Source organism: Macaca mulatta, chromosome 10 (assembly GCF_049350105.2).
Source record: "Macaca mulatta isolate MMU2019108-1 chromosome 10, T2T-MMU8v2.0, whole genome shotgun sequence".
NCBI lineage: Eukaryota > Metazoa > Chordata > Mammalia > Primates > Cercopithecidae > Macaca > Macaca mulatta.
This window is the reverse complement of record NC_133415.1, coordinates 89,082,852-89,107,021: the sequence shown is the minus strand read 5'-3', so window position 1 is coordinate 89,107,021 and position 24,170 is coordinate 89,082,852. Positions and strand designations below refer to the sequence as shown.

General features: G+C 48.9%; 1 protein-coding gene and 1 long non-coding RNA gene across 11 annotated transcripts in view; one reads left to right on the top strand and one right to left on the bottom strand.

Annotated features, from left to right (window-relative positions):
• The window catches only part of AAR2 (AAR2 splicing factor), a 34,830-nt gene that overhangs the window by 1,568 nt on the left and 9,092 nt on the right, over positions 1–24,170 (bottom strand). For 3 of the 10 annotated variants that reach the window (XM_077951763.1, XM_077951762.1, XM_077951761.1), the window contains exons 4-5: positions 13,875–13,976; positions 12,621–13,767 (exon numbers count right to left, since the gene is read on the bottom strand). In XM_077951763.1, the coding sequence (XP_077807889.1) occupies positions 13,717–13,767; positions 13,875–13,976 (153 nt within the window). In that variant the 3' untranslated portion in view covers positions 12,621–13,716. Of the gene's footprint in view, positions 1–629; positions 741–1,032; positions 1,259–2,957; positions 4,672–12,620; positions 13,977–24,170 lie in introns of those variants that run through there. The other 7 variants (XM_028828405.2, XM_015149074.3, XM_015149073.3 and 4 more) reach the window with 4 other exon arrangements.
• LOC144332142 (uncharacterized) lies at positions 19,229–23,587 on the top strand. The gene is made up of 2 exons (XR_013399916.1): positions 19,229–20,995; positions 21,892–23,587. It is a non-coding gene; the product is annotated as an uncharacterized LOC144332142 (long non-coding RNA).

Below are 24,170 nucleotides of genomic sequence, written 5' to 3'. Positions count from 1 at the left end.
TTTTCCCATTTTTCTTTTTGGTTTGATTTTTCAAAAACAGTTCTCCAGAAAATCCTCACTTTGGCCCGAATGTTTCTTCTTCTGCCTTCCTTCCTCCGGGTCTCCATAGAGGGGCTGAATCTAAACTTGCTACAAAGCCGGGACCAAGGGTCTGGTCTCGACACTTCCACTAACTCACTGTGCAACTTTGCTCAGTCGCTCCCCCTCTCTGGGCCTCTGTTTCCAATTTCTGTCACACTGGTCTGGAATGGACTCTGGGATTCCATCTTAGGAACAAGACAGCTGAACTAGATGTCTCCAAGGCCTCTACAGCTCTGACATTCTGAGATTTGTGCTTCAAGATCTTTGAGAGCCTGAAACACACTGGCAAGAGCCTCTGGTTTTTGCAGCTGTGGTTCTGGAATGCTATGGCATTACGCTGTGAATATTCCAGTCAAAGTTCTAGCTGAGTGGCTGCTTATTGTTTAAGACTACCTAGCTCAGCCCTGTCTTTGCCAGAGGAATGGGGTTCTCTTTGCCAGTCTGGACGTGGAGGCCTACATCCTGGGTCCCCACAAGTGAAGTTCAGACCCCAGGTAGCCCCCCGAAGTAGACATGAAAATAATAGCTCACCAATATGGTGCACTCACCAAATGCCAGTCTGCAATGGGTGAGTGGCCATTTGCCAAAGGAGCCCTCGCCCTGGGGCGACAGCAACAGTCTCTGTTTACTGAACATCTAGGATATTCCAGGCCTGGGGGCTACAGAGATCACAGGACTCAAGGGTTGGCACTATGTTATACCCATTTTCCAGATGAGGAAGCTGAAGCTCAGCGAGGTCCAGTGACTTGCCCAGGTCACAGAGCCAGAAGGTGGGAAAGCTGAGACCTGACCCAGATCAGCTGACCCCAGGGCGCTGCTGAACTACTGTGTTGCCTCCGGGCAGCCCCTGGCCCTGCAGACCTCCAATGGGCAGGGTAGGCCATGGCTTCCAGATGATCAGGACTCCCAGGGCAAGGAGGCTGATCCAGGGCACCCACCCGGCCGGCCTACCTTCCCCAGCCAGGGTGGCCATGCTGGAGGTGGAGTTGGTTCGGAAGTAGGCAGGGCCTGTGTTTGTGCCCGCGTGCACGTGGGTGTCGTCTGTGTGACTCCGGGAGGGTGTGTATCTGTGTCTCCATGTGGGCGTCTCTGCACGACGCGCACGCGTCTGATGTGTGTGAGCGCTCGGATGTGGGTGCTGGTTGTGTCTGCCTGTGTGTGTGCTGCCGTGTCTCTCCTGGAGCGTGCGAGAGAGACAGAGTGTGATCCGTGGAGCCTGTGGGAGAAGAGCTGGGTGGGGACGATTCTCTGCGTGCTCCCTGCTGCCCTCCTTTGGAGCTCCATGGCCTTGGGCCCCTGAAAAGCTGCCTGACCCCGTGGGTGTACTGACATTTCGCCAAGTTGAACCTGCAACCCCCAGCTCCCACACCTACCCAGTGGCCGGACCCACCACCCAGGACCATTGTGGGAACCTCTTGGGTCAGATGGGGGGCTCATAGCAGCCTTGGCCTTGGTCCTTGCAGGACAGGTGAAGGCCCTGCAGAAAAGCAGCTGGGTTGCAGCGTCCCTGCTCCTGAGCCCAGCCGTGGGTTGCAAACAACTCGCCTTCAACCTGGGACTCCCCTTCCTCCACCCTGAATCAGGCCTGCGAAGGCCTGTGTCTGTCTTAGGGGGTGGACTGGGGAGAAAAACCCTACAAAGGAGATTCGTGGTCTAAGAACTGGAAGGGAACCTCAGTCATTTAGTGAGGCTACTGTCCTAGCAGATGTGTGTTAGCCCCATCGGCTGCAAGTTTTACTTTCAAATCTCTGGGAACAGAAAACTTACCTCTTAAAAAGAGCCCATTCCATTGTAGGCAGCTTTGATGGTAAGTTGTACCTCACACTAAGGTTTTCCATCTGCCTCCTGTGGCTTCACCCTATGGGTCTCAGCCCTGCCCTCTGAGGGCCCTGAGGCTCCACCTCGATCAGTCAAGCTGAGGCAGGGGGCATCAGTCCAAAGCCTTGTGGGGACCCTCAGGCTGAGAGGTAGTTTCTGAGGCCAGGTAAAGCGCTGAGAACCCTCAAAGACACAGACAGGCTGACGTAGGGCCGTTCTGCTGGGGGCTGATCTCCTGCCTGGGTAGCTGAGAGCCCCCAGGTCCCACCAGGCCAAGGATGGGGGGAGGCAGCTGACACCCAGTGTGCCAAGGAAATCTGGGGATGGCTGCCCTGACTGGGCCTGGGTCAGGGTCTCGGGGACAACTCTGAGCCCTGGGGAGAGTTGGGAGCCACCTCCTGAAAAGCAGGGGTGCATGCATGGTGAATGGATGAGGGCAGGGCTGCAGCTCCCCCCACAGCACAAGACTCCGCTGGGATGAAGCATGGCGTAAACTAAGAGCTTGGCACACGGGTGCAGGGTGTGGACGAGAACTACTGTTAGGATGCTGTTCGTCCACCCTCCCGCTCATTCTCCTCTGTGTCAGGCCCAGGCCTGAGGATGGTGACCTGGAAATGAAGCCCCCCTCACCTTCCTGACCCCCACTCCTTTCCCAGAGGACTGGGCAGGCGGGAGAGACAGACTCAGCTCTGGATGTGTCACCATAACTCAGCGCGTGCCCAGAACAGTCCCAGCCCCAGAGGCACCGCAGAGGGGGCTGCAGGTATCTTTGGCTCAGTGCCCTGCTCCTGGAGGTGAGGAGTCTGCCACGCTCTACCCCTCTGGGCCTGGAGGCCATAGTTTTACATGGGCGTGGGGGCAGAGCCAATGCCTCTGTTTTACAGAGGACATGCCCATTTTACAGATGGAGAAACTGGGGCTCACAGAGTTTCAGTGACTTCCTTATTATCCTCATCATGGGCAAGGCTGGGCTCTGCCACATCCCAGAATCCAGGTGTCTCCTCTACCAGCCAAAAGGCCAACAGCAGGGTAATGTGTGCTCAGAGGACCATACTTACGGTTCGGGAAGACCTTGGACCCGGTCCCAGCAGCTCTTTCCATGTGTCGCCGGGGACCCAGCTGTTTATATGGCCTCGCTTGGTCTCAATTTCCTCACCTGTAACATTGGATAAGGAGGCTTCTTCTATGCTCCTGGCCCTCCCCAGCAAGCACACGTGCCCCACCACCCGCCCCGCCCAACCCCTGCTTCTGGCATTGGCTGGCCTCTGACACACACTCAGAAATGAGTGAGTGTGAGCAGGGCAGGGTGGCATCCTAACCACATCCAGGTAGGTCCGCTCTCCTGCCAGGTGACGGACAGAGTCCTGTGGGTTACAACAGCTTCCTGCAGCCACAGAAAGAATATAGTAAAGTCGAAAAGCTGCAATCCACTGGCTTGCAAATGTGGTTTGGGTTGCCTTGCACAGTGTGTGTGTGTGCTTTTTTTTAAAATCTGAATTTCTTTGCCAACATTTAAAAATAGAGACATTTCACATAAAAGTCCAGATTTCCGGCTTCTCTTGAAAAACTGGAAGCTCTGACAAGTCTGCCTTGAATTGGCTGCCCTGGGCCAGAGCTGGGGAGCCGAGGCACGCTCTCCCACAGTCCTCACGTGGGCCTCTACTCATCCATGTGGCCTGCCTGATTTTGCCCCTCCTTGGTGCAAGAGTCAGGCTCTGGAGTCAGGCTGACCCCGGTTAGTCCAAGCGTGTGGCTCAATCGCAGTGTGACCACTAGGAAGTTCCTGTTTTCCCACTGACAAAACAGGGATTCCCATAGCACCTACTTCATAGGGACGCTGCAAGGCTGAGAAGAACGAATGTAAAGCTACTGTGCCCATTTAACATGGCACATGGCCCACAGTGAGTATCAGCAAGGTCTTGTTCACCACCATTTTCTCATTCTCTCCCGACAGGGGCTGAAGCAGCAGCAACGATGCCCTCCCCACCCCCACTCTGGCCCCGCCCTAGAGCTCTCCCTGGGCTGCACATGCGCTCGTGTGGCAGTGGCAGTCCTGTCTGGGTAACACATCCAAAACAACAGATCAATAGCCACTAAGCACTGCAATGCCATCGCAGAGGCCACAGCACCGTCCGGGCTGCTGGGCAGTGAGTTCAAGCTCTTTTCTTTGCTGCTGGGCAGGAAACGATGCACCACGTGACCTTGGACAAGTTCTTTCCCTCGTTTCACCAACTGTAGGATGAGACTGTGGTCTCTAAAGCCCCTTTCAGCTTTGACATCTTAGGAGTTTTACAGGCGGGCAGGCAATGAAGTCCAAAGCATCACAATGCAGGGGTGAATCAGGATTCTTTAGCAAAAACCTGTCATAAAGCGGGCTCAAATTAAAAGGTACTGTATTGGCTCATGTAGGAGGAAGCCCAAGGATTGTGGGATGCAGGTGAGGCTGGATCCAGGTGCTCCAGATATTTTTCTTGGCTTCTCTTGCTCTTGTCTCTCAGCTCAGCTTCCTTCTGTGTTGGGCTCACCCTCACTTCAGGTACAAGGGCTTTCTGTGATGGGGATGATGACCCCAGTAGGTCTAACTGAGAGTCCTCTAGAGCCACAGCTCTAAAAGCAAGTGGGGTCCTTTTGCGCCTTCTTGAAGCAGCATCCCAGGGAAGATGCCAGTTGGCCTAGCTAGTGTTGTGTGTCTGTCCCGGTGAGTGGAAGGACAGGGTGAGGTGCTGTGATTGGCACTCCCACCAAAGATGACAGGGAGCAGAAAACATCGTCCTGAAAGCAAAGGAGACCTGACATTAGAAGAGAGGTGAACAGAAATGGGCTATGACATCTAAAACAACAGCAACCGCCGGCTATTCGAGGGGCCTTTAGTTCAAGGACAGAGGAGGGGGGAGTCTTCCAATCAATGACCTATTTATGTAAATGACTTTCCAAGTATGGACATGCAGAATCTTAAGCGGACGATTCTAGTCCCTGAGAAGCAACAAGAAAAACACTCGGCTCCACCAGACTCGGACACCCGGAGCCAGCCACGTGTGTGGTTCTTCCTACTGCAAATGCCGGGAGGGGTCAGGAGGGTTTGTGAGAGGCCCTTGGTGTCCGAGGAGGGGACGAGGATGGAGGCGTGAGGCAGCGTGCTAGGACTTAAGAAGAGAGGAAAAATCGAAAACAGATGTGAGGCATGAAAGGTGGCAGTGGGGCTGGAGGAGGTGGGGCTGGAGGAGGTGGGGCTGAGGAAACATGATATTGACTATTGTAAAATACAAAATAAACAAAGAATAACACTAGGAAAAACTGAAACACAATACAGATTAATTACATTTCATCTCAAGATAAGAATGGATTTTTAAGCATTAAAGCAATGGGAAAAAATCAAAAGGAAAAAGCTCGACATATGTAACATAAAAAATAAAGCATACATTTCAAAATCAAAACATTAAAAAAGCAAATGGCAAACTGGGGGAAATATTTATCATACTAATGTATTTGCGACACGATAAATACAGTGTCAAGAACACGTGAGGACACTAAGAGAAGAAGGGACAAAGGACATAGATAGACCCTTTCCAAAAGGGAAATGAACAATGGTGTCGTCTTCCTCACTCAAGCGGACCACAGAGAGCTCCTCTAACTAGCCCTGGCCCACTCCTGCTTTCAGGCTGCTGTACTCAGAGTGACGGTGTCTCGCTTACTGACCCACAGGGTGGGCAGCTGAGGCGAGGCCTATCCAGAGGGCGGCCAGCCGTTAAGTCAGCCCCTCAGGGGCTTCGCTTTTGCAGCATCTTTTTTTTGTTTTGTTTTTTAATTTAAAAAAAAATTTTGTTTTCTAGAGAAAGGGTCTCACCATGTTGCCCAGGCTGGTCTCAAGCTCCTGGGCTCAAGTGATCCTTCCACCTTGGCCTCCCAAAGTGCTGGGATTACACGTATAAGCCACCATACTCGTATGTAGCATCTCTTTTTTTTTTTTTTTTTTTTTTTGAGATGGAGTCTCGCTCTGTCGCCCAGGCTGGAGTGCAGTGGCCGAATCTCAGCTCACTGCAAGCTCCGCCTCCCGGGTTTACGCCATTCTCCTGCCTCAGCCTCCCGAGTAGCTGGGACTACAGGTGCCCGCCACCTCGCCCGGCTAGTTTTTTGTATTTTTTAGTAGAGACGGGGTTTCACCGTGTTAGCCAGGATGGTCTCGATCTCCTGACCTTGTGATCCGCCCGTCTCGGCCTCCCAAAGTGCTGGGATTACAGGCTTCAGCCACCGCGCCCGGCCTGTAGCATCTCTTTCTAAAGCAAATGCCTTTTGCAAAACTCAACAGCAGCTCTGGTAGGACAGGGATGGGTGAGAGGAGGGCGGCCTTTGCTCAGGCATTCCACCCTGAGTGGCCCCTCACTGGCCCTCGTTGTTCCCAAGGAGGGCAGAGGCAGGCTCCTTTCAGATCAGAAGCAACCCCACCCGCAGTTACCACCTTGCTCTGAGCCAGGACAGTCCGGTGTCCCCAGAGGCCCAGACACAGACACAAAGGGTCTGGGTGGAAAACTCAGCAAGCTCTCATGACCCCAGAGGCCAGTGGGGCCTGCCTGCCACCCTTGTGACTGATACTGTCATCAGGCTGCAGCCTCGGATCCACTGAGGATGACCTTGGATTAAGTAGCCGTCTTTGTTGAGGAGCGCTGCATGGTGGTAGGGACAGGGTGGGACTCACAGGCTTGGGCTCCAACACCAGCCGGGCTCAGCAGCCTCTGCTTTCCAGGAAGTCCCTTCACCTTGCAGGGCCTTGCCTTCCTTCTTCCTTGTCTGGACAAGGCAGAAGGATGAGGCCTCCGCTGGAGAGCTGGTGCTCCAGACTGAGGAAGGCAAGGGCCTGACACAGTGCCCGGCAGCCAGGAGGGAAGCCCCCAACACACACCGGCTCTTAGTAATCGCCTCTACATCCGGGAACTTCCGCGGCAGAAGTGGGTGTATGAATGATTCCAACCAAGAACCATTAGTACCAATAGAGAATTCACATGCCCTCAACTCCTGTTTTTTGGGGTTTTGAGACAGGGTCCTGCTCTTTCACCCAGGCTGGAGAGCAGTGGTGTGATCATAGTTCACACAGCCTCAACCTCCTGGGCTCAAACAATTCTCCTGCCTTAGCCTCCTGAGTAGCTGGGACTACAGGTGTGTGCCACCATGCCTGGCTAATTTTACGATTTTTTGTAGAGATGGTGTTTCGCCATGTTGCCCAGGCTGGTCTCGAACCCCTGAGCTCAAGCAAGCTGCCCGCCTTAACCTCCCAAAGTGCTGGGATTACAGGTGTGAGCCATGGCGGCTGGCCCTCAATTCCCTTTTAGTCATATGGACACCGGAACAGTTAAGTGGGACTCTCCTCATTGCCCACCAGCAGCAGGAACATCCACACAGGCACTGGTGGTGTGACCACAGTCTAGCAGGGGCCCTGACCCACCCACTGCCTCTCAGCAGAGCCACTTCAAGTCCTCCACTGCCACCCAGCACCCAGAACACCCGTGACAGCCCTCCCAATTCATCATTGCCCCACCTCCCCAAAAGTACCATGGGCATCTGAGAATAGGAAGGCTCAACGTACCCCATGATAGGACAGTCAAGAGGTAACTCCTGTTGGGGGAGCGGGCCCAACAAGTTGGCATTCTGCCCAGATCTGTGGCCTTGGAGAAGTGGAGGCTATCAGGCTAGAAGAGATCTTCAAAGACATCCTGTCCGTCCCTTTTTTGAATCATGGTACAGCACAGCCTGCACCCCTGACACCACTGTGACCTGAGACACTATTACCTCTCCCCGGGATTGTCACACTAGCTCCTTAGTGGTCCTTCTGCTTCCACCCTTACCCCCTGCAGTCTATATCCGACACAGCAGCTTGGGATCCTGTTACAAACAGAAGTCAGCTGCCGGGTGTAGCTCATGCCTGTAGTCCCAGCTACTGAGGAGGCTGACGTGGGTCACTTGACTCTGGGAGTTTGAGGCTGTAGGGTGCTGTGACAGCACCTGTGAATAGCCACTGCACCCAGCCTGGGCAACATAGTGAGACCCCGTCTCAAAAAAAAAAAAAAAAAAGCAAAAAGATGGGTCAGCTCATGACACTTTTCTGCTTGAAACCCTCAAATGTGTCCCCATTTCGCTGTCTTACAACAGCCCATAGGCCCTGGACAACCCGGTCCCTCTGTAAGTTACTCTCTGGTTTCCTCTCCTGCTATTCTCATCTTTGATCACCCCACTCCTGCCTACTGACCCTGACCCCCTGATGCTCCTGCAATACACCAGACAGGCTCCTGCCCCAGGGTCTTTACCTTTGCTGCTTGTTCTACTGGAACACTCTCCAGACCCCTACATGGCTCACTTGCTCACCTTTAAATCTTTGTTCAAATGCCACTCCCTTTAAATTGCAGCATCTCGGCCAGGCGCGGTGGCTCACGCCTGTAATCCCAGCACTTTGGGAGGCCGAAGTGAGCGGATCACGAGGTCAGGAGATCGAGACCATCCTGGCTAACACAGTGAAACCCGTCTCTACTAAAAACACAAAAAATTAGCCAGGTGTGGTGGCAGGCACCTGTAGTCCCAGCTACTTGGGAGGCTGAGGCAGGAGAATGGCATGAAGTCAGGAGGTGGAGCTTTTAGTGAGCCGAGATCACGCCACTGCACTCCAGCCTGGGTGACAGAGCAAGACTTCGTCTAAAAAAAAAAAAAAAAAAAAGCCGGGCGCGGTGGCTCAAGCCTGTAATCCCAGAACTTTGGGAGGCCAAGACGGGTGGATTACAAGGTCAGGAGATTGAGACCATCCTGGCTAACAGGGTGAAACCCCGTCTCTACTAAAAAAAACACAAAAAACTAGCCAGGCATGGTGGCGGGCACGTGTAGTCCCAGCTACTTGGGAGGTTGAGGCAGGAGAATGGTGTAAACCTGGGAGGTGGAGCTTGCAGTGAGCTGAGATCCAGCCACTGCACTCCAGCCTGGGCGACAGAGTGAGACTCTGTCTAAAAAAAAAAAAAAAAAAAAAAAATACAGCATGTCCCCTCACCCCGCCAGGACTCTCCGTTTCCCTTCCCCTGCTCTATTTTGTTTCCCACGGGCACTTCTCAGGATGGGCCCACTCTGCCATCTACTTAGCATGCTTACTGTGTGGCTCCCCCAGGAGGATGTTAGCTCACTGGGCAGGGGCGTGGTCCCTGAGTGCCACAGGCATGGAGCTGACCTCAGCTGCCCTGTAGCTTCTCCCGGGCTCCCCACTCTACACCCTCAAGTATGTGGAGGCCTCCTCCTTAGGCCAGCCCTCCCACCTCTCTGTTCCTGGGTGAAGGTCCTACATTTTTCTCCAGCGCTCCTCACTGCAGGCGGGCTCTCCTGAAGATGTAACTCCATCTGTTGTCCCTTAGAAGTGAGAGGCCAGACCTGAGCCAGGTGCACATTTTTGGAAGTGGACAGAGGGAAGAGGGAGAAATCAGGAGAGAGAAGCAGCAAGACAAAGATCCAAGGAAGAGGGACCTGTTGAGTTTCTTTCGGGTGGGCCACCTGACATTGGACAATGCAACTGAGATGCCCATATTTTTTGCCTCCTCCCACTAAGCAGCTGTCAGCTTGACAATGCTCAGGATTCCTGTTTTCCAGAGAAATCGAGGGAGCTGACACAGATCCAGGACACGTGATAGTAGGCCTGGCAGGCTGGGGGTGGGTGGGGCGGCGGTGGCGCAGGGGACATGGGGAGCTGAGTGCCAGATGAATGCCTGTGCACCCTGCCCCCCAGCAGTGAGCAGCTGACACTATTTCTCGCTCAGCCCACCTCTCAGCAGGGAGGCCTGTCCAGGAGCCCAGGGTTGGGGGAGAACAAGCCAGTACCAGAGACCTTGGATGCTCTGGAGATAGAAGGGTCTAGAAGCCTCTAACAGAAACAAACAAAGCCTGTCCAGGACAGATCCAGTGAATTTGAGGTGAGGAAGTGCCATCTACAGTCAGCGGGGGACTGAAAAAGAAAGCAGTGTCTGCAGAGCTGCAGGACCACACGGGCTCCTGGGATTACAGGGGACCTCAGGTAAGCCTCCCCATGAAAGCAGTATGGTTCCGCTTTCAATCTGGCGGACGTGACTCAGTGCTGGCCTTGACCGTGGCATTCACTCTGCATTTTCGGCCCCCAGGTCAGCAGGGGACAGCATCTCAGTCAAGCCAAAGTCTGATTAGTTGGAGACACCAGCATGTCCCAGTGCGCTGGGAATATTAAGTAATATTTACAAGCGTAGGATGGTGGGGAGATAATTACCAATGGCAGGAGGCAGTCAACAGTGGGGAACTCCTCCACTGCTCACGTGGTGAGAAATTCGATGGGAAAGAGGCTCACAACAGGGAGGGTTTGTCATGGGGACAGGGGAAGGGGGTTAGAAAGTCACCACCTCTGCTGATTCTGCTAATAGGATGAACCAGCCTTGCAAATAAGAGCTAGACCCCATGAGGCCTGCATTTGGGAGGGTTTTTAAATCAGGCCAGGTCCTGCCAATAGCTTCACATGTAGAGGTGTTAGAGCTGGAAGGGAGCTTGGAGATCAGCAGTGCCACTGGTTCTGTTCCCAAAGCGTCCGCCTTCCAAAAATACTGCAAGTATTAAGTAATAATTAATCTGTTTTCACATTTTTTATTCATCAAAGACACACAGAGGACTGCCTGTTGGGACGAGCAGGAGACCTAAAGTGGACGTCACTGCAGCCCCAAACAAAAGAGACCTATTGTTTTTTTTTTGTCAGCCCAGTCATATTATCCTGTATAAATGTAGTTTCTGTTTTTAAAACATTCAAAATAACACAAGGGTCAACTTTTAAATACCTGTGGGAGCCCACAGATTCTATATCAGAAACCTAAATCCAAGCCTTTTTTTTTTTTGAGATGGAGTCTCACTCTGTGGCCAGGCTGGAGTGCAGTGGCAAGATCTCAGCTCACTGCAACCTCCACCTCCCGGGTTCATGCGATTCTTCTGCCTCAGCCTCCTGAGTAGCTGGGACTACAGGCGCACACCACCACACCCAGCTAATTTTTGTATTTTTAGTAGAGACGGGGTTTCACCATGTTGGCCAGGATTGTCTCAATTTCTTGACCTTGTGATCCGCCCGCCTCAGCCTTCCAAAGTGCTGGGATTACAGGCGTGAGCCACCATGCCCGGCCCCAAGCCAACTCTTATTTCGTGCAAGGAGCTGAGGCTCAGAGAACATAAGCAGCTTGCTCACGATCACACAGCTGGATGGCAGCAGGGCCAAGGCTGGGAGCAGGGCGGAGGGGAAGGCTGCCCTGGACACGTGGGGCCAGTAAGGAAGGAAATCGGAGCTGTGAATGCAGCTGCAGAGTGGGCTGTGGACACCAGAGGCAGGGGCCTGACTCTTGTTCTCAGTACTCACTGGCTGTGACCCTGGCAGTGATTTCAGCTGAGCCCATTTTCCTATCAGCAAAATGGGGATAATTGGAGTACTTAACCACATATTGCTGAGGATTTCAGTGAAGTAACAGAACAGAGCCCTTGGTAAACAGTAGCTAGTTTTGTTTAACCTGTTGTGTGTGTGTGTGTGTGTGTAAGGGGCGTGCATCTGTGTAAACACAGGAATACTGACTGACACGCTTGGGTAACAAGGTTACATGATCCAACTTTTAGGTACTGCCCTGATGGGAGACAAATTCTGTCCCAGGGGAGCTCCAGGTACTAATCGCAATGCTGTCACTTACAGGTAATGTTACTTAAAACTGAGTGTGCCTCCGAGGTCAGGAGACTGAGACCATCCTGGCTAACACAGTGAAATCCCGTCTCTACTAAAAATACAAAAAATTAGCCGGGCGTGGTGGCGGGCGCCTGTAGTCCCAGCTACTCGGGAGGCTGAGGCAGGAGAATGGCGTGAACCCGGGAGGCGGAGCTTGCAGTGAGCCGACGTCGCACCACTGCACTCCAGCCTGGGTGACAGAGCAACACTCTGTCTCAAAAAAACAAAACAAAACAAAACAAAACAAAGCAAAACAAAACTGAGTGTGCCTCAGAACTCAGGCCCCATCCGGATTCGCTGCCTCAGAAACTCTGCAGGATGGGACTTGGGAATCTCCATTTTCAGAAATTATTGAGATGTAATTTACATACCATAAAATTAATCATTTTCAAGTGCTTACTTCCAGTGGTTTTTAGTAAATTCATAAGGTTGTACAACCATCACCACCATCTGATTCCAGAATATCTTCATCACCCCAAAAAGAAATCCCAGGCTTATCAGCAGTCACTCCCATCCGTCTCTTATTCTCTGGTAACCACTAATTGACTCTCCCTCTCTGTGGATTTGCCTATAGTGGACATGCCACGTGAATGGAATCATGTCATAGGTGGTCCCTGTCTTTGACTTAGCACGTTCTCAAGGTTCATCCATGTTGTAGCATGTATCAGGACTTCACTCCTTTAAAGATACAGTTTTCACAAGCTCCCCAGGTAGTTCGATGAGTGGGCTTTGGGAGAAAAAGAGGAGCCAATTCATATAAGGTGAATCTTAGGTTATTATTGAGACATGGGGCCTCATCCCTTCTTCCTTGTGTACCTGTCTCAGGGGCCTCAGAGGAACAGGAGGAACACTGGCTGCCTGCCTCTTCCAGACTCCAGAGGTTGGGCAGGTCTCCCAGACACTGGAGGGAGGTGTGTGTCTATGGACAGCAGCCTGGCTGCTCTGGAGATCAGGCGGATTAGCTGCAAGAGACACACACACAAGGGGATTCTGTCTCAACTCGAAGACTTTAATGTACATTATGCTCTTGGAAAAACATCTCCAAGGAAACAAGTGGAAGCAAAAGTCTTAACCAGCAGGGATTCTCATTCAAAAACCTGGTGTGAGCCCCAGCCTTGGAAAAGGATGGCACAGGGACTGTGATCATAGTACAGCAGTTTGATGTCAGGGTGGCAGGGCCTGTGTACTTGTCTAGAGAGGAACCCTGCCACACAGCACGAAAGGCGTGCCCCCAGGACTCCCAAGGAACCAGGAGCTTATTATTCCAGTGACTGACAGCTCCACAGCAGGACTGGGAAGATTTAGGCTGACCAGGTCTTCTTCAGCACTTGGAAGGCACAAAACTTCCTAAGGGCCTTAAGAAGCCTGCCCTGGGCAGAAACCTTTCTGGTTGTTGTTGACGCTCCAGGTCATCAGAAACAGTGACGGTGGCTCTGGTGAGGAAGGGGAGGGTCCCACTTCTGGGTGAGGCCTCAGGATGGAGCAGGTGGGAGGTAACAGCACCAGCAAGGCCCCTGAGGTCAGGGGCCACACCCACCTTGGGAGATGACCCACTGGGCCTCTGGACATGAGAATGGGATTTTGATGGAGAAAGCTGAAGCTGACCACCTGCCAGGTTGAATCCAGCTGCCTCCCTTGACACTCTCTTCCCAATCAAGGGCTTCCAAGAAGCCGCAGGCCCAAGTCCTCTGCTCCCATTCAGCAAGAGGCAGGCTCCTTTCCCCATCACCCTGCATTTAACTGCAAAAAAAGTCACCAACCGACCTCTCAGACCCCCTGGGCAATCCAGGGTTTCTCGTTTTCTAAGCTCCTATGGAACAAGCAATCAGTTCTTTCTAGGACTTTTGGTTCAATTCCTTCTCACTCAGAGGGAATCTGGTTGCCATGTAGGCAGGTCTCCCCTAGGAGTTTCTGTAAGAGCCTGTGTGAAATTCAGCCAGGTTAGCACCAAGGCCCAGCTGATGGGGAACGTACAAATGTGCCTTCAGGATGGGTACAGCCTCTTTGGCAATGAAGAAACATATTTATCAGTGAAAAAGGGAATTCTGGCTCCATCTTTGTGGGATCTGGAGAGATTGCTGCCCTCACAGGTCCCAGGATAGGAAGAAGTAAATGGAGAGGCCAGGACTGCAGCCCTGTGGCAAGGGGCCCCTCGCAGCTGAGAGCGCTGCCCGAGTTAGCCCATCTCGGTGCCCTCAGGGAGCTCCACCACCACAGGGGCACAGTCCTCAGGTTCTGCAGCAAAGTCCCACCGGAACTTCTTGGTCAGGTGAGCTTGGAACTTTTCAGCTTTCTTCCTCAGGGTGGCATCCACGGCAATGCTGCAGGCAGAGGAAAAGAAAACCTACAGAGAACAGAGGATAAGTCACTCCTGAGAAGACGGGGGGCGAGCGCGAGAAAGCTGTGGAAATTTCCTCATGGTGTTCGGCTCTCTGGGGCGGGTGGATCAGCTGCCACTGGCATAGGCCCAGGACACCTGCTGTGCTCCCCCCAAACCAAGAAAGAAGGTCCAAACCCAGCTGAGATGCTAGGGCAGGACTAGAATGGAAAATTACTATCTGGGCAGAGATGCCCCACTGTTAAGGCTGGGGCCATGACTCCGGCCCCACCCCCTGGGGGGTTCTACTGGACACCTGGGCAGTATCCCAGAGGAACAGGTAGTAGCTACACCAGTTGGTACTAAGGTCCTAAGAAAGGCTTGGGGGTGCTTATAAGCCCCTGGACACCATAAAGTCCTAGGCGCCAAGCCAACAAGACTGAATTGCTGCTCTAATCTTCTAAATGGGCCACAGGCTGCCAGTTTGAGGCTTCTATCCCCCTTAAAAGCTGTCTTTGATTTTTTTTTATTGTGGTAAAATATACAGATGGACCCTGACTTACGATGGTTCAATTTACGACACTTCGACTTTATGATGATGCAAAGTGATACACATTCAGAAGAAGCCACACTTTGAATTGTTTCTTTCAGTACAGTATTAAAGAAATTACATGAGATATTCAATACTTCATTATAAAATAGGCTTTGTGTTAAATGGTTTTGCACAACTGTAGGCTAGTGTTAGTGTTCTGAGCACGTTTGAGGTGGGCGAGGCTGAGCTGCAATGTTAGGGACATTAGGTGTAATCAATGCATTTTTGACTTACAGTATATCTGACTTTACAGTTTATTAAGACATAACCCCATGGGAAGCTGAGGAGCATTTGTACATAAGATCTACCACTTCAACCATTTTTAAATATTTTTTTTTTAAATTGTGGCAAAATATACATATTACTTTTAGCCATTTTAAGTGTACAGTTGAGTAGCATTAAGTACATTAACATTGCTGTACAACCATCATCACCATCCATCTCCAGAATGACCCCATCATCCCCAACCAAAACTCAGCAGCCATTGAACAGCAACTGCCCCTCCCTCTCCCTCCAGGCCCTGGCAACCCACATCCTACTTTCCATCTCTATGAATTCGACTACCCTATCCCCCTTCCCTCCTCCCACCAGGCCCTGGCAACCCACATTCTACTTTCCGTCTCTATGAATCTGTAGGCACCTCATCTAAGTGGAATCATACAGCATTTGTCCTTTTGCAACTGGCTCATTTCACTTAGCATAATATCCTTCAAGGTTCATTAATGATGCAGCATGTGTCAGAATTTCCTTTCTTTTGAAGGCTGAATGTTGTATGCAGATACCACATTTTGTTTGTCTATTCATCTGTCAATGTCCATTTGTGTTGTTTTTACCTTCTGGCTATTGTGAATAATGCTGCTATGAACATATCTCTTAGGGTCTCTGCTTTCAATTCTTTTGCACAGAAACCCAGGAGTGGAGCTGTTGGATCAGACGGGAACTCCCTGTTTAAATTGTGATGAACTGCCACACTGTTTTTCACAGGGGCCTTACCATTTTATATTCCCACCAGCAATGCACAAATGTTCTCATTTCTCCACATCCTGGCCAACGCCTGTTATTTTCTGTGTGTGTTTAAATCATAGCCATTCTAATAGGTGGGAGGTAGTATCTTACTGTAGTTTTGATTTGCATTTCTCTAATGATCAGTGGATATTGAGTATGTTTTCATGTGCACATTGGCCATTCTGTATCTTCTTTGGTGAAATGTCCATTCAACTTCCTTGTCAATTTTTAAATTGGGTTGTTTTTGCATTGTTGAGTTGTAGGAGTTCTTTCTATATTCTATTAACCCCTTATTCTGATACTCTCATGAACAGTTTCATTTAATACAAACAGGGGCAGGGGAGCAGAATGGTAATTTTTTCCACATCTGAAACCCCATTCCAGATTGTCCGGGATCCCAGCCCCTTCCTAAGAGTAACAGCAAACCCATGATTCCTTCTTATATTGTTTTACTGTTTTCAAAGAAGTTTCACAGAGCATCCAACTGGATCCTCCCAACACCCTGGGAAGATACAACAGAATGCCTATTTTAAGGAAATGGAAGCTGAGAGGAGTTAAATGACTGAATACAAATTACCCAGAAAGGAAGAAGTGTTTTTTCCCAGACTACCATCTGCTACCCTACAGGCCCACCCAGAGACACAGGGGTGTGACGGTGGAAGAAGCTCTTTGATCCACATCACCCTCATGCCACAGTTGGCTTTCAGGCCACCATGGAAAGATGCTGGGCCCCAGGAGACCTGACCCAACAAAGGCAACAGGCGTACTCTGCAGCTGATTCCAGAGGCAATATTCCTCCCACCCGCTTCTGTGCCATCTTCCTGTTAGCAGGAGTGCGGCTCGTTTTCAGTGGTCTTTGTCTGGAGCCATTCCGTTGGAGTAGCAGCAGTGTGAGCCCAGGGAGAAGTGATGCGGGGGAAGGAGGACGGTACAGAATCCAGCTTCATTAACTTGGGAATCGACTATACGTAGGAGTGGGAAGCACAGCCACAACAAAATGCCAGATCAATAACTAATTAGAGGGGCTGTGTGATCTTGGTGGCGAGGGCCATGGGGAAGCCAGGGGTCGGCCTGTCTGTAGGCAGCTAGTGGAGCCTGCCTGGAGCAAGGCTGAACTCTGGGGAGGGGCCTGGTACGGACAGCACAGAAGCCTTCTCTCAAACAGTTTTAGTTCTGGAGGCCCTGCACACCCATGAGGCCATCCCCAGAGGTTGTAGGGAGCCTGCTGGGCTGAATTAGCAAGTCTCTTCCAGTTTCCCTTTCTTACATGGGAATTGGATGACTTTCCACAGTCCCTGCTCTTCAGCCACTGAGCAGCCACCCAAACATGTGCCACTGCTTCCTCTGCACCTCTCTGCACACACGCTTTTCCCTCTGCTCTTAACACCCTTCCACCTCCTGCTTTCTCCTCCTTCACCTACGAATTTCTCCTAAAGACTCAGGCTCAGCTCAGACATCACCTCCTTTAGGATGTCTTCCAGACCAAGGATGGAGCGGGTGCTCCTCTGCGCTCCCTCAGCCCCAGGGCTACCTTGATCAGTCTCAGTAAGGTAACAGGCCATTTGCTGTTGATCTCGCCCACCAGACAAGGAGCAACCTCACAGCAGCGGCTCTTTCACACTGTGCTCTACTCTCAGCACAGCGCCCGACACACAAAAAGAACCCATTAGATGTTTCGTGAACAGAAGAATGAAGACAACCACAGGTTCAATTTTTGGTTCACTTTTGTACAGTGCCTAGCACCAAACAGCTGTTCAATAATGATGTGGTGATGCCGGGGAGAATGAAAGGCTCATCTTAGGGAGGAGCCAGCTTCTTTACTAGGCCCCTGAACGCCATGGCTCTCAAGCCACCTCCTTGTGACATGAACTGCTCGGACCTCTGTTCCCCAGCACTGTGCCCAAGCCTTCCTCATGGCATTCCTCACACTGTGCTTGTATCACAGTGATTTGCACCGTTAAATGTGGGGACTGCGTCCTAATTATTGATGTGTCCCACAAAGCATATTGCCCAGGGCCAGGTATAGAGTTAGAGCCCAAAGGGTACTCCCCAAATGACCTAATGAGACCCAGGAACTGCCCTGCACTTGGCAATGGCCAGCAGTGACAGGCTGCAACAAGCTGGGCTCACGCTCATCACCCATCTTCCCGAAGCACTCTCAAACACTGCCTGGGAATAAATTCCACTAGAGGCAGGTAAAACAGATACCTTCAGTCTAACAAATAAGGTTTCTAATTTAAAAAGTGCTTCGTCCTTTTTAAAGAACTCACCAACTTGATCTTTACCACAGCCTGGGAGGCAGCCCAGGAGCTGACTATTCCCACCGTAGAGGTAAGACACTAGGCCTGCTGCAACACGCAGTGACGAATGCTGAGCAAAGTCCTGTCAAAGCAGAGGCATCTCTGCTTCATCCTTCCCCTACCCAGACCTTTTGTCTTGACAGAGGCTTAATCCATCCCTAATATTCAGTTTTAGCACTGCCTTGTGGGGAACCAAGGTGCTTCTGGAACTGTCCCCTCTGCAGCCTCCAGGACACAGGGCATAGTCTGGATTGACTTAAAAAAAAACAAAACAAAAAATCAACCTTATTGTGGTACAACTTACACACAATTAATTTTATTTATTTATTTATTTATTATTTATTATTTTTATTTTTATTTTTTTTTTTGAGACAGAGTCTCGCTGTGTCGCCCAGGCTGAAGTGCAGTGGCATGATCATCTCTCTCTGCAGCCTCGAACTCCTGGGCTCAGCATCCCAAGCAGCTAGGACTACAGGTACGCCACCAACAGCTAGACAATTTTTTTTTTTGAGACAGGGTCTCACCCTGTCACCCAGGCTGGAGCACAGTGATGTGATCACAGCTCACTGCAGCCTTGACCTCTGTGCTCAAGTGATCCACCCACCTCGGCCTCCTCACTAGTTGAGACTATAGATGCCTGCCACCATGCCTAGCTAATTTTGTATTTTTTGTAGAGACAGGGTTTCGCCATGTTGTCCAGGCTGGTCTGGAACACCTGGGCTCAAGTGATCCTTGCACCTTGTCTTCCCAAAGTGCTGGGATTAAAGGCATGAGCCACCACGCCTGGTATTTTTTTTTTTTTTTTAATTTTTTGTAGAGACAGGTTCTCACTGTGTTGCCCAGGCTAGTAAATTCATCAATTTTAAATGCTCAGTTCATCTGGACAAATATATATATATACCCCCATGCAACCACCATGTGATATATGTTCACAGTGTTTGCTTTTGGTATCCAGTTCTGAGTTTGAAGGTGCATACAAATTTGTGTAACCATCTCCCCAGTCAGGACATGGAACCATCCCATCATTCCAAACAGCTCCCTCATGCTGCCCCTTAGCAGTCAAACCCTTCCCTCACCACTAACCCCTGGCATCCCCTGATCTATTTTTGACCACAGTTTCACAAACTTGGTATTTGTAAAAACTCCTCACAATTCAGAAGTGAAGATGTTTAAATACTACTTAGTTTCCAAGAAATAACTTATTCTGATTCTTTTACTTTCAGATTAATTTTATGCCTTCTTCAGGAAACTTAACAGTGATCTAGTTATTTTTTCACTAAAACAAAATCAAATCAACACTTTTTAACATCACTGGGACATAAATCACCTTAATCTCAGCAGATTAATACTAAATATTTAAAAAATACTTTTGAAATAGGATAATATTTTATAAACAAACGCATTTATCTAAAACAAAAAGCACATCTACTGGGTGTTTTTCTTCAAATATAAAATAAAGCATGAACACTTTAATCATTTAAACTGTGTATTATGAAATTCTAAATTACTTTAGTCATACATGTGAAAGCTTCTCTTAAACCTAAGTTAAATAAATTGAGTTCAGTTAGGTCACCTCGAGAAATTCAAAATATCAAGGTAGTAGCTATGTCACTATCTTATCCTATTTTTTTAGCTAGACCAAAAAGATGACATTTCCTAAATTTTTCAATTCCCAAATAATTATTCAACTTAGAATGAAACTAGCAATAGGCAGAAGATTTTGTTTCTACTTGCAGCAGAAGAAAGTGGTATTAAAAGCAAGACTATTGTTTCACAATGATGACCAGGAAGGTGAAAAGCAGCGAATGAGATCACCTGAGGGCAGTTTGAAAAATCTGGGATGTTTCATCTGGGGCTCTAATCATATACGGAAGCCCACCACAGGCTATCAGAATGTAAAGCTCAGCCTTGCCTTCCATTAGCTCTGTGGATTTTGAGCAAATTATGTGACCTCCCTGAGCCTGCTTCCTCATCTGTACAATGGGATTACAGACCTAGCCTCTAGCACTGTTGTGAGGGCTCAATGAGACTAAGCATGCAAAAGAGATAGCTAACGGCAAGAGTGTTAGGCGTAGGCAGGCACATTTATCATAGTGGGCATCGTGATAAAAATACCATAGACCTCACTGTCGAGTTGGTGCTTTCCCCTCAAGAGTTAAAGATGAACGCATATTTAGAATACTAGCAAAAAAGGAAGTTGGAAAGCATACATGGCCTATTGTAACTAGAAGTATTTTTAAAAACAGGTTAGATGACTATATGCCTAAATACTACACAATCAACAATAAAAATCCTTATTTTGTACATAACTCACTTTCTAACATATCATTAAATTCAGATTATCCTTTCATTGGCTTTAAATGAATTATGATGACTTACGTTGCTTTAAATAAAAGAAAAAACTGTATCTATTTTTGTAAAACAAATCACTTTTATTCAAGTGAAATCCAAGGGATTTGTAAAAAACCAGTGGCTTCCACTCAAAAGGGCCTCACATGAGAAAGTCGAAAAAAAATTAATGGCTAAGAGCATCGCATTACGTGGCTGATTTTATCCATGCTAATGTGGCTGTTTTTAAGTGCTCACACACACAAACACCAATCCCTCTCCATGGGTAGTAGCCATTTAAGCTCCTAAGTAAGAAAGCCAGTTCCACTTACTTGACTACCTGGGAGGGCAGGCAGCTGGCTGAGGAAGCCTTTTATGGGCTGATTCATTCAGTCACAAATGCCCTGAGTGAATGCCTCTGTGTGGAGAACTGGACTCTCACTGCCAACATAGCATCAACGTGACTCTCCATTTAAAACAAAAAAAAAGTTTTATAATATACTTCTCCACATTGTGCCTTTTGAAATCTCAGTCATCCCTCAAGTGCATGGTCAAATGCCCCCACTTCCACCCTTGCATAAAACCATTCCTAGTCCTTTATCCCCTCAAATCTCAACCCCAGTCAGAATTAACCAGTCCCTCTTTGGTGCTCCTAATGCCCTTTGATCAGACTCCACTGTTTATACCTACGATATTTACATTGCCAAAATAATTATGAACTCTATCCACCTAAAAACACCCAATAACATGAAATGAAATAAATGTTAGGCCTTGACAACATATTGATGATAACCAGATATGAGCTGGGTGGATCACCTGAGGTCAGCAGTTCAAGACCAGCCTGGCCAACATGGCAAAACCTTGTCTCTACTAAAAACACACACAAAAAATAGCTGGGTGTGGTGGTGTGCACCTGTAATCCCAGCTACTTGGGAGGCTGAGGCCAGAGAATCACTTGAACCTGGGAGGCAGAGGTTGCAGTGAGCCAAGATCGCGCCATTGTACTCCAGCCTGGGCGACAGACCAAGACTATGTCTCAAAAAAAAAAGAAGATAACCAGACGAACAAAACATAGGCCTCATGTAAAAGGAACCCATGACTCAGTGTGGGAGTCAGGCAGACAATATATTAATCTCATGCAATATGATAGTGACAAGTACAAAGTAGGCTAAGAGTAGGGAAAGGGGAGAAAGAGAGAGAGAGAGATTGAGAGAGAGAGAGGAGGGATGCCTTGAGGGCATGTTGTAGAATGAGCAAATATGTACCAGGGAGAGGGAAAATCAGGTTCGGGCAAGAAGGTATGAAACATGGGTATAAAGTTTCAGTTATGTAGGATGAAGAAGTTCTAGAGATCTGCTGGATGGCATGATGCTTATAGTTAACGATACTGTACTGAATACTGAAAATTTAGCATATCTCATGCTAAATTGTGTTTTTTACCACAATTTCATTTTTATTATTTATGTTTTTTGAGATGGAGTCTCACTCTTTTTGCCCAGGCTGGAGTATAGTGGCACAATCTCAATTACCACAATCTCTGCTTCCCCAGTTCAAGAGATTCTCCTGCCTCAGCCTCCTGAGTAGTTGGGACTAGAGGCACCCGCCACCATGCCCGGCTAATTTTTGTATTTTTAGTAGAGACGGGGTTTCACCATGTTGGCCAGGCTGGTCTCGAACTCCTGACCTCAAGTGATCCTCCAGCCTCTGCCTGCCAAAGTGCTGGGATTACAGGCGTGAGCCACCACGGAACGGCCATGTTTTTTACCACAATTTTTTTTTAAAAAGCATGAAACAGCATAGCCTATCTGGGAACCTGCAAAGAGACCATGTCGCTGGAGTTGATGGGGGAAAACAGAGAGAGGGAGGAGAAGCTGGAGAACAGGATAAGAAGCCAGATCAGAATGGCCTTTGCGAACAATGTTTGGGCTTTTAATTTTCTAGGCAATGAGGAACCACAGAGAAGCAGGATCACAGCTGCATTATGGAGCAGCACCTCAAGTGGCAGCATGGGAGAGAGATGGGGTAATGGGTAAGCATGGAGGCTGGTAAACTCCGATGCAATCTAGGTAAGACCAAAAGGCTGGGGTTAGGGAAATGGTACTAGGGCAGGACTGCCTTCTAAAATACTTACTGCTATCTGGAGTTAGTTAGTTAGTTAACTTCCTCAAAATACAAGAGTCAAGACAGTGACTCTGTTTTGCTCACAGGTATATTCCCAGTTCTAGAACAGAGTCTTCTATACAGCAGATGCTCAGCAATTACCTGCTAAATCAATGAACAAATCCGTTGAGGGCAGGAACCCTGGCTAACTCATATATATATATATTCCTCAACACTTTCAGTAGAATGTTATATATGAAGAATGCTCAGACTTTTTTTTTTTTTTTTTTTTTTTTGGGACATGCCCTGGATTTTTCCAAATAATGACATCGAATTTTCTTGGTGAAAAGTCCAAAGACTGAATGTTTCCAACCATCAGCTTTGCACAACCCACCTGGGCATCCAGCAATCCAGCTGGGCACTTTCTGTTTTGTAAATCATTGCTGGCAACAAAGCCTGGCAATTATAGAGCTCAGCTGCTGGTTGTGCTAACAATGGTCCCGACAGCCAGCGACACCGTGGCCCTCCCATGTTTGTGCGACAGCATCAATGTGCATCAGGAGGGAAGCAGCCACTGCCAGAGGCAAGTTAGCAGGCTAATGCCTCCTCACACTGCCTCACAACCCATAACCAGTACCTTTGGGGAAAATTTTCCCCACAGAGGAAGGACAAACGGGTTTAATTTCTCTGTTACATGAAGAACCAGTAAAAGGACAGTTTTATAGCTCTTCTGAGTGGAACAGACCAGGCTCAAACCATGCGCTTGACTGACTCATTGCCATGGTTTACACAGGTCCTTCAACTGCCAGCTTTAAGTCAGATGCTTGCTCACAGGGACTCGTCCAACAGTAGGTTGGCTTTAGAAAAGCGTTCTGTACCTCTGAGAAACAGGACCTCGATGAAGTCTTCACTGATATCAGTCAATAATCCTTTCTAGGGGATTCACTGTATTCACTACACAAGGGCATAAGCACAGGCAGGAAACCAAGACTCAGGCCTGGGTACAAATCCTGACCTCCATCTGCCAGCTGTATGACTTCAAGTAAATGATTTAACCGTTCTCAGTGTTCTCATTTGTAAAGTGGGAATAATACCTCCATCTTACAGGGTTCCAAAGGGATTCAATGAGTGAACAGGGTTTCACTCTGTTGCCCAGGCTGGAGTGCAGTGGCACGATCACGATCATTGCTCACTATAGCCTCAAACTCCTGGGCTAAGTGATCCTCCTGTCTCAGCCTCCCAAGTAGCTAGGACTACAGGTATGCATGACCATACCTAGCCATTTTTTAAATTTTTGTAGAGATGGGGTCTCACTATATTGCCCAAGCTGGTCTTTAATTCCTGGGCTCAAGTGATCCTCCTGCCTTCACCTCCCAAAGTGTTGGGATTACAATCATGAACCACCACACCCAGCCCCAACATTTAATGAATATTCATCCCTTCTGTTACCCTGAGTGGGATTGGAAGGTTGGTGAAAAGCTGCCTTATATGGAGCAGGCCTCATGGGGGTACTACACACAGAGAGAAGAAAGAAGCTCATGGGAGGGAAAGTATGGAAACTGATAGTTGGCAGCTTCTGCCTCTTCTATTCTTGAGAAAGTTACACAATGTGAGTGACAGAGGCTGTCCCAAGTACATAAAGGAAACTAATCTGTTTGCAAAGGGAGGAAATAGCATAGGATGAAGATTGTAAGTTGTTTGAAGCTTCTTTCCTAATTACCACTCATAATGAAAATTTAATTGCCAAGTTAAAAGCAAATTTCACTTTTTCTGTCATAGAATCTCTGCAGAAACTGGCACATTTTGTTTGAACAGGAAATCAAAGTTATTTTAATGCTTAAATGAGATCTAAGGAGCTGCAGATGTTTCACTGGGAATAAAAAACTTCAAAACTTT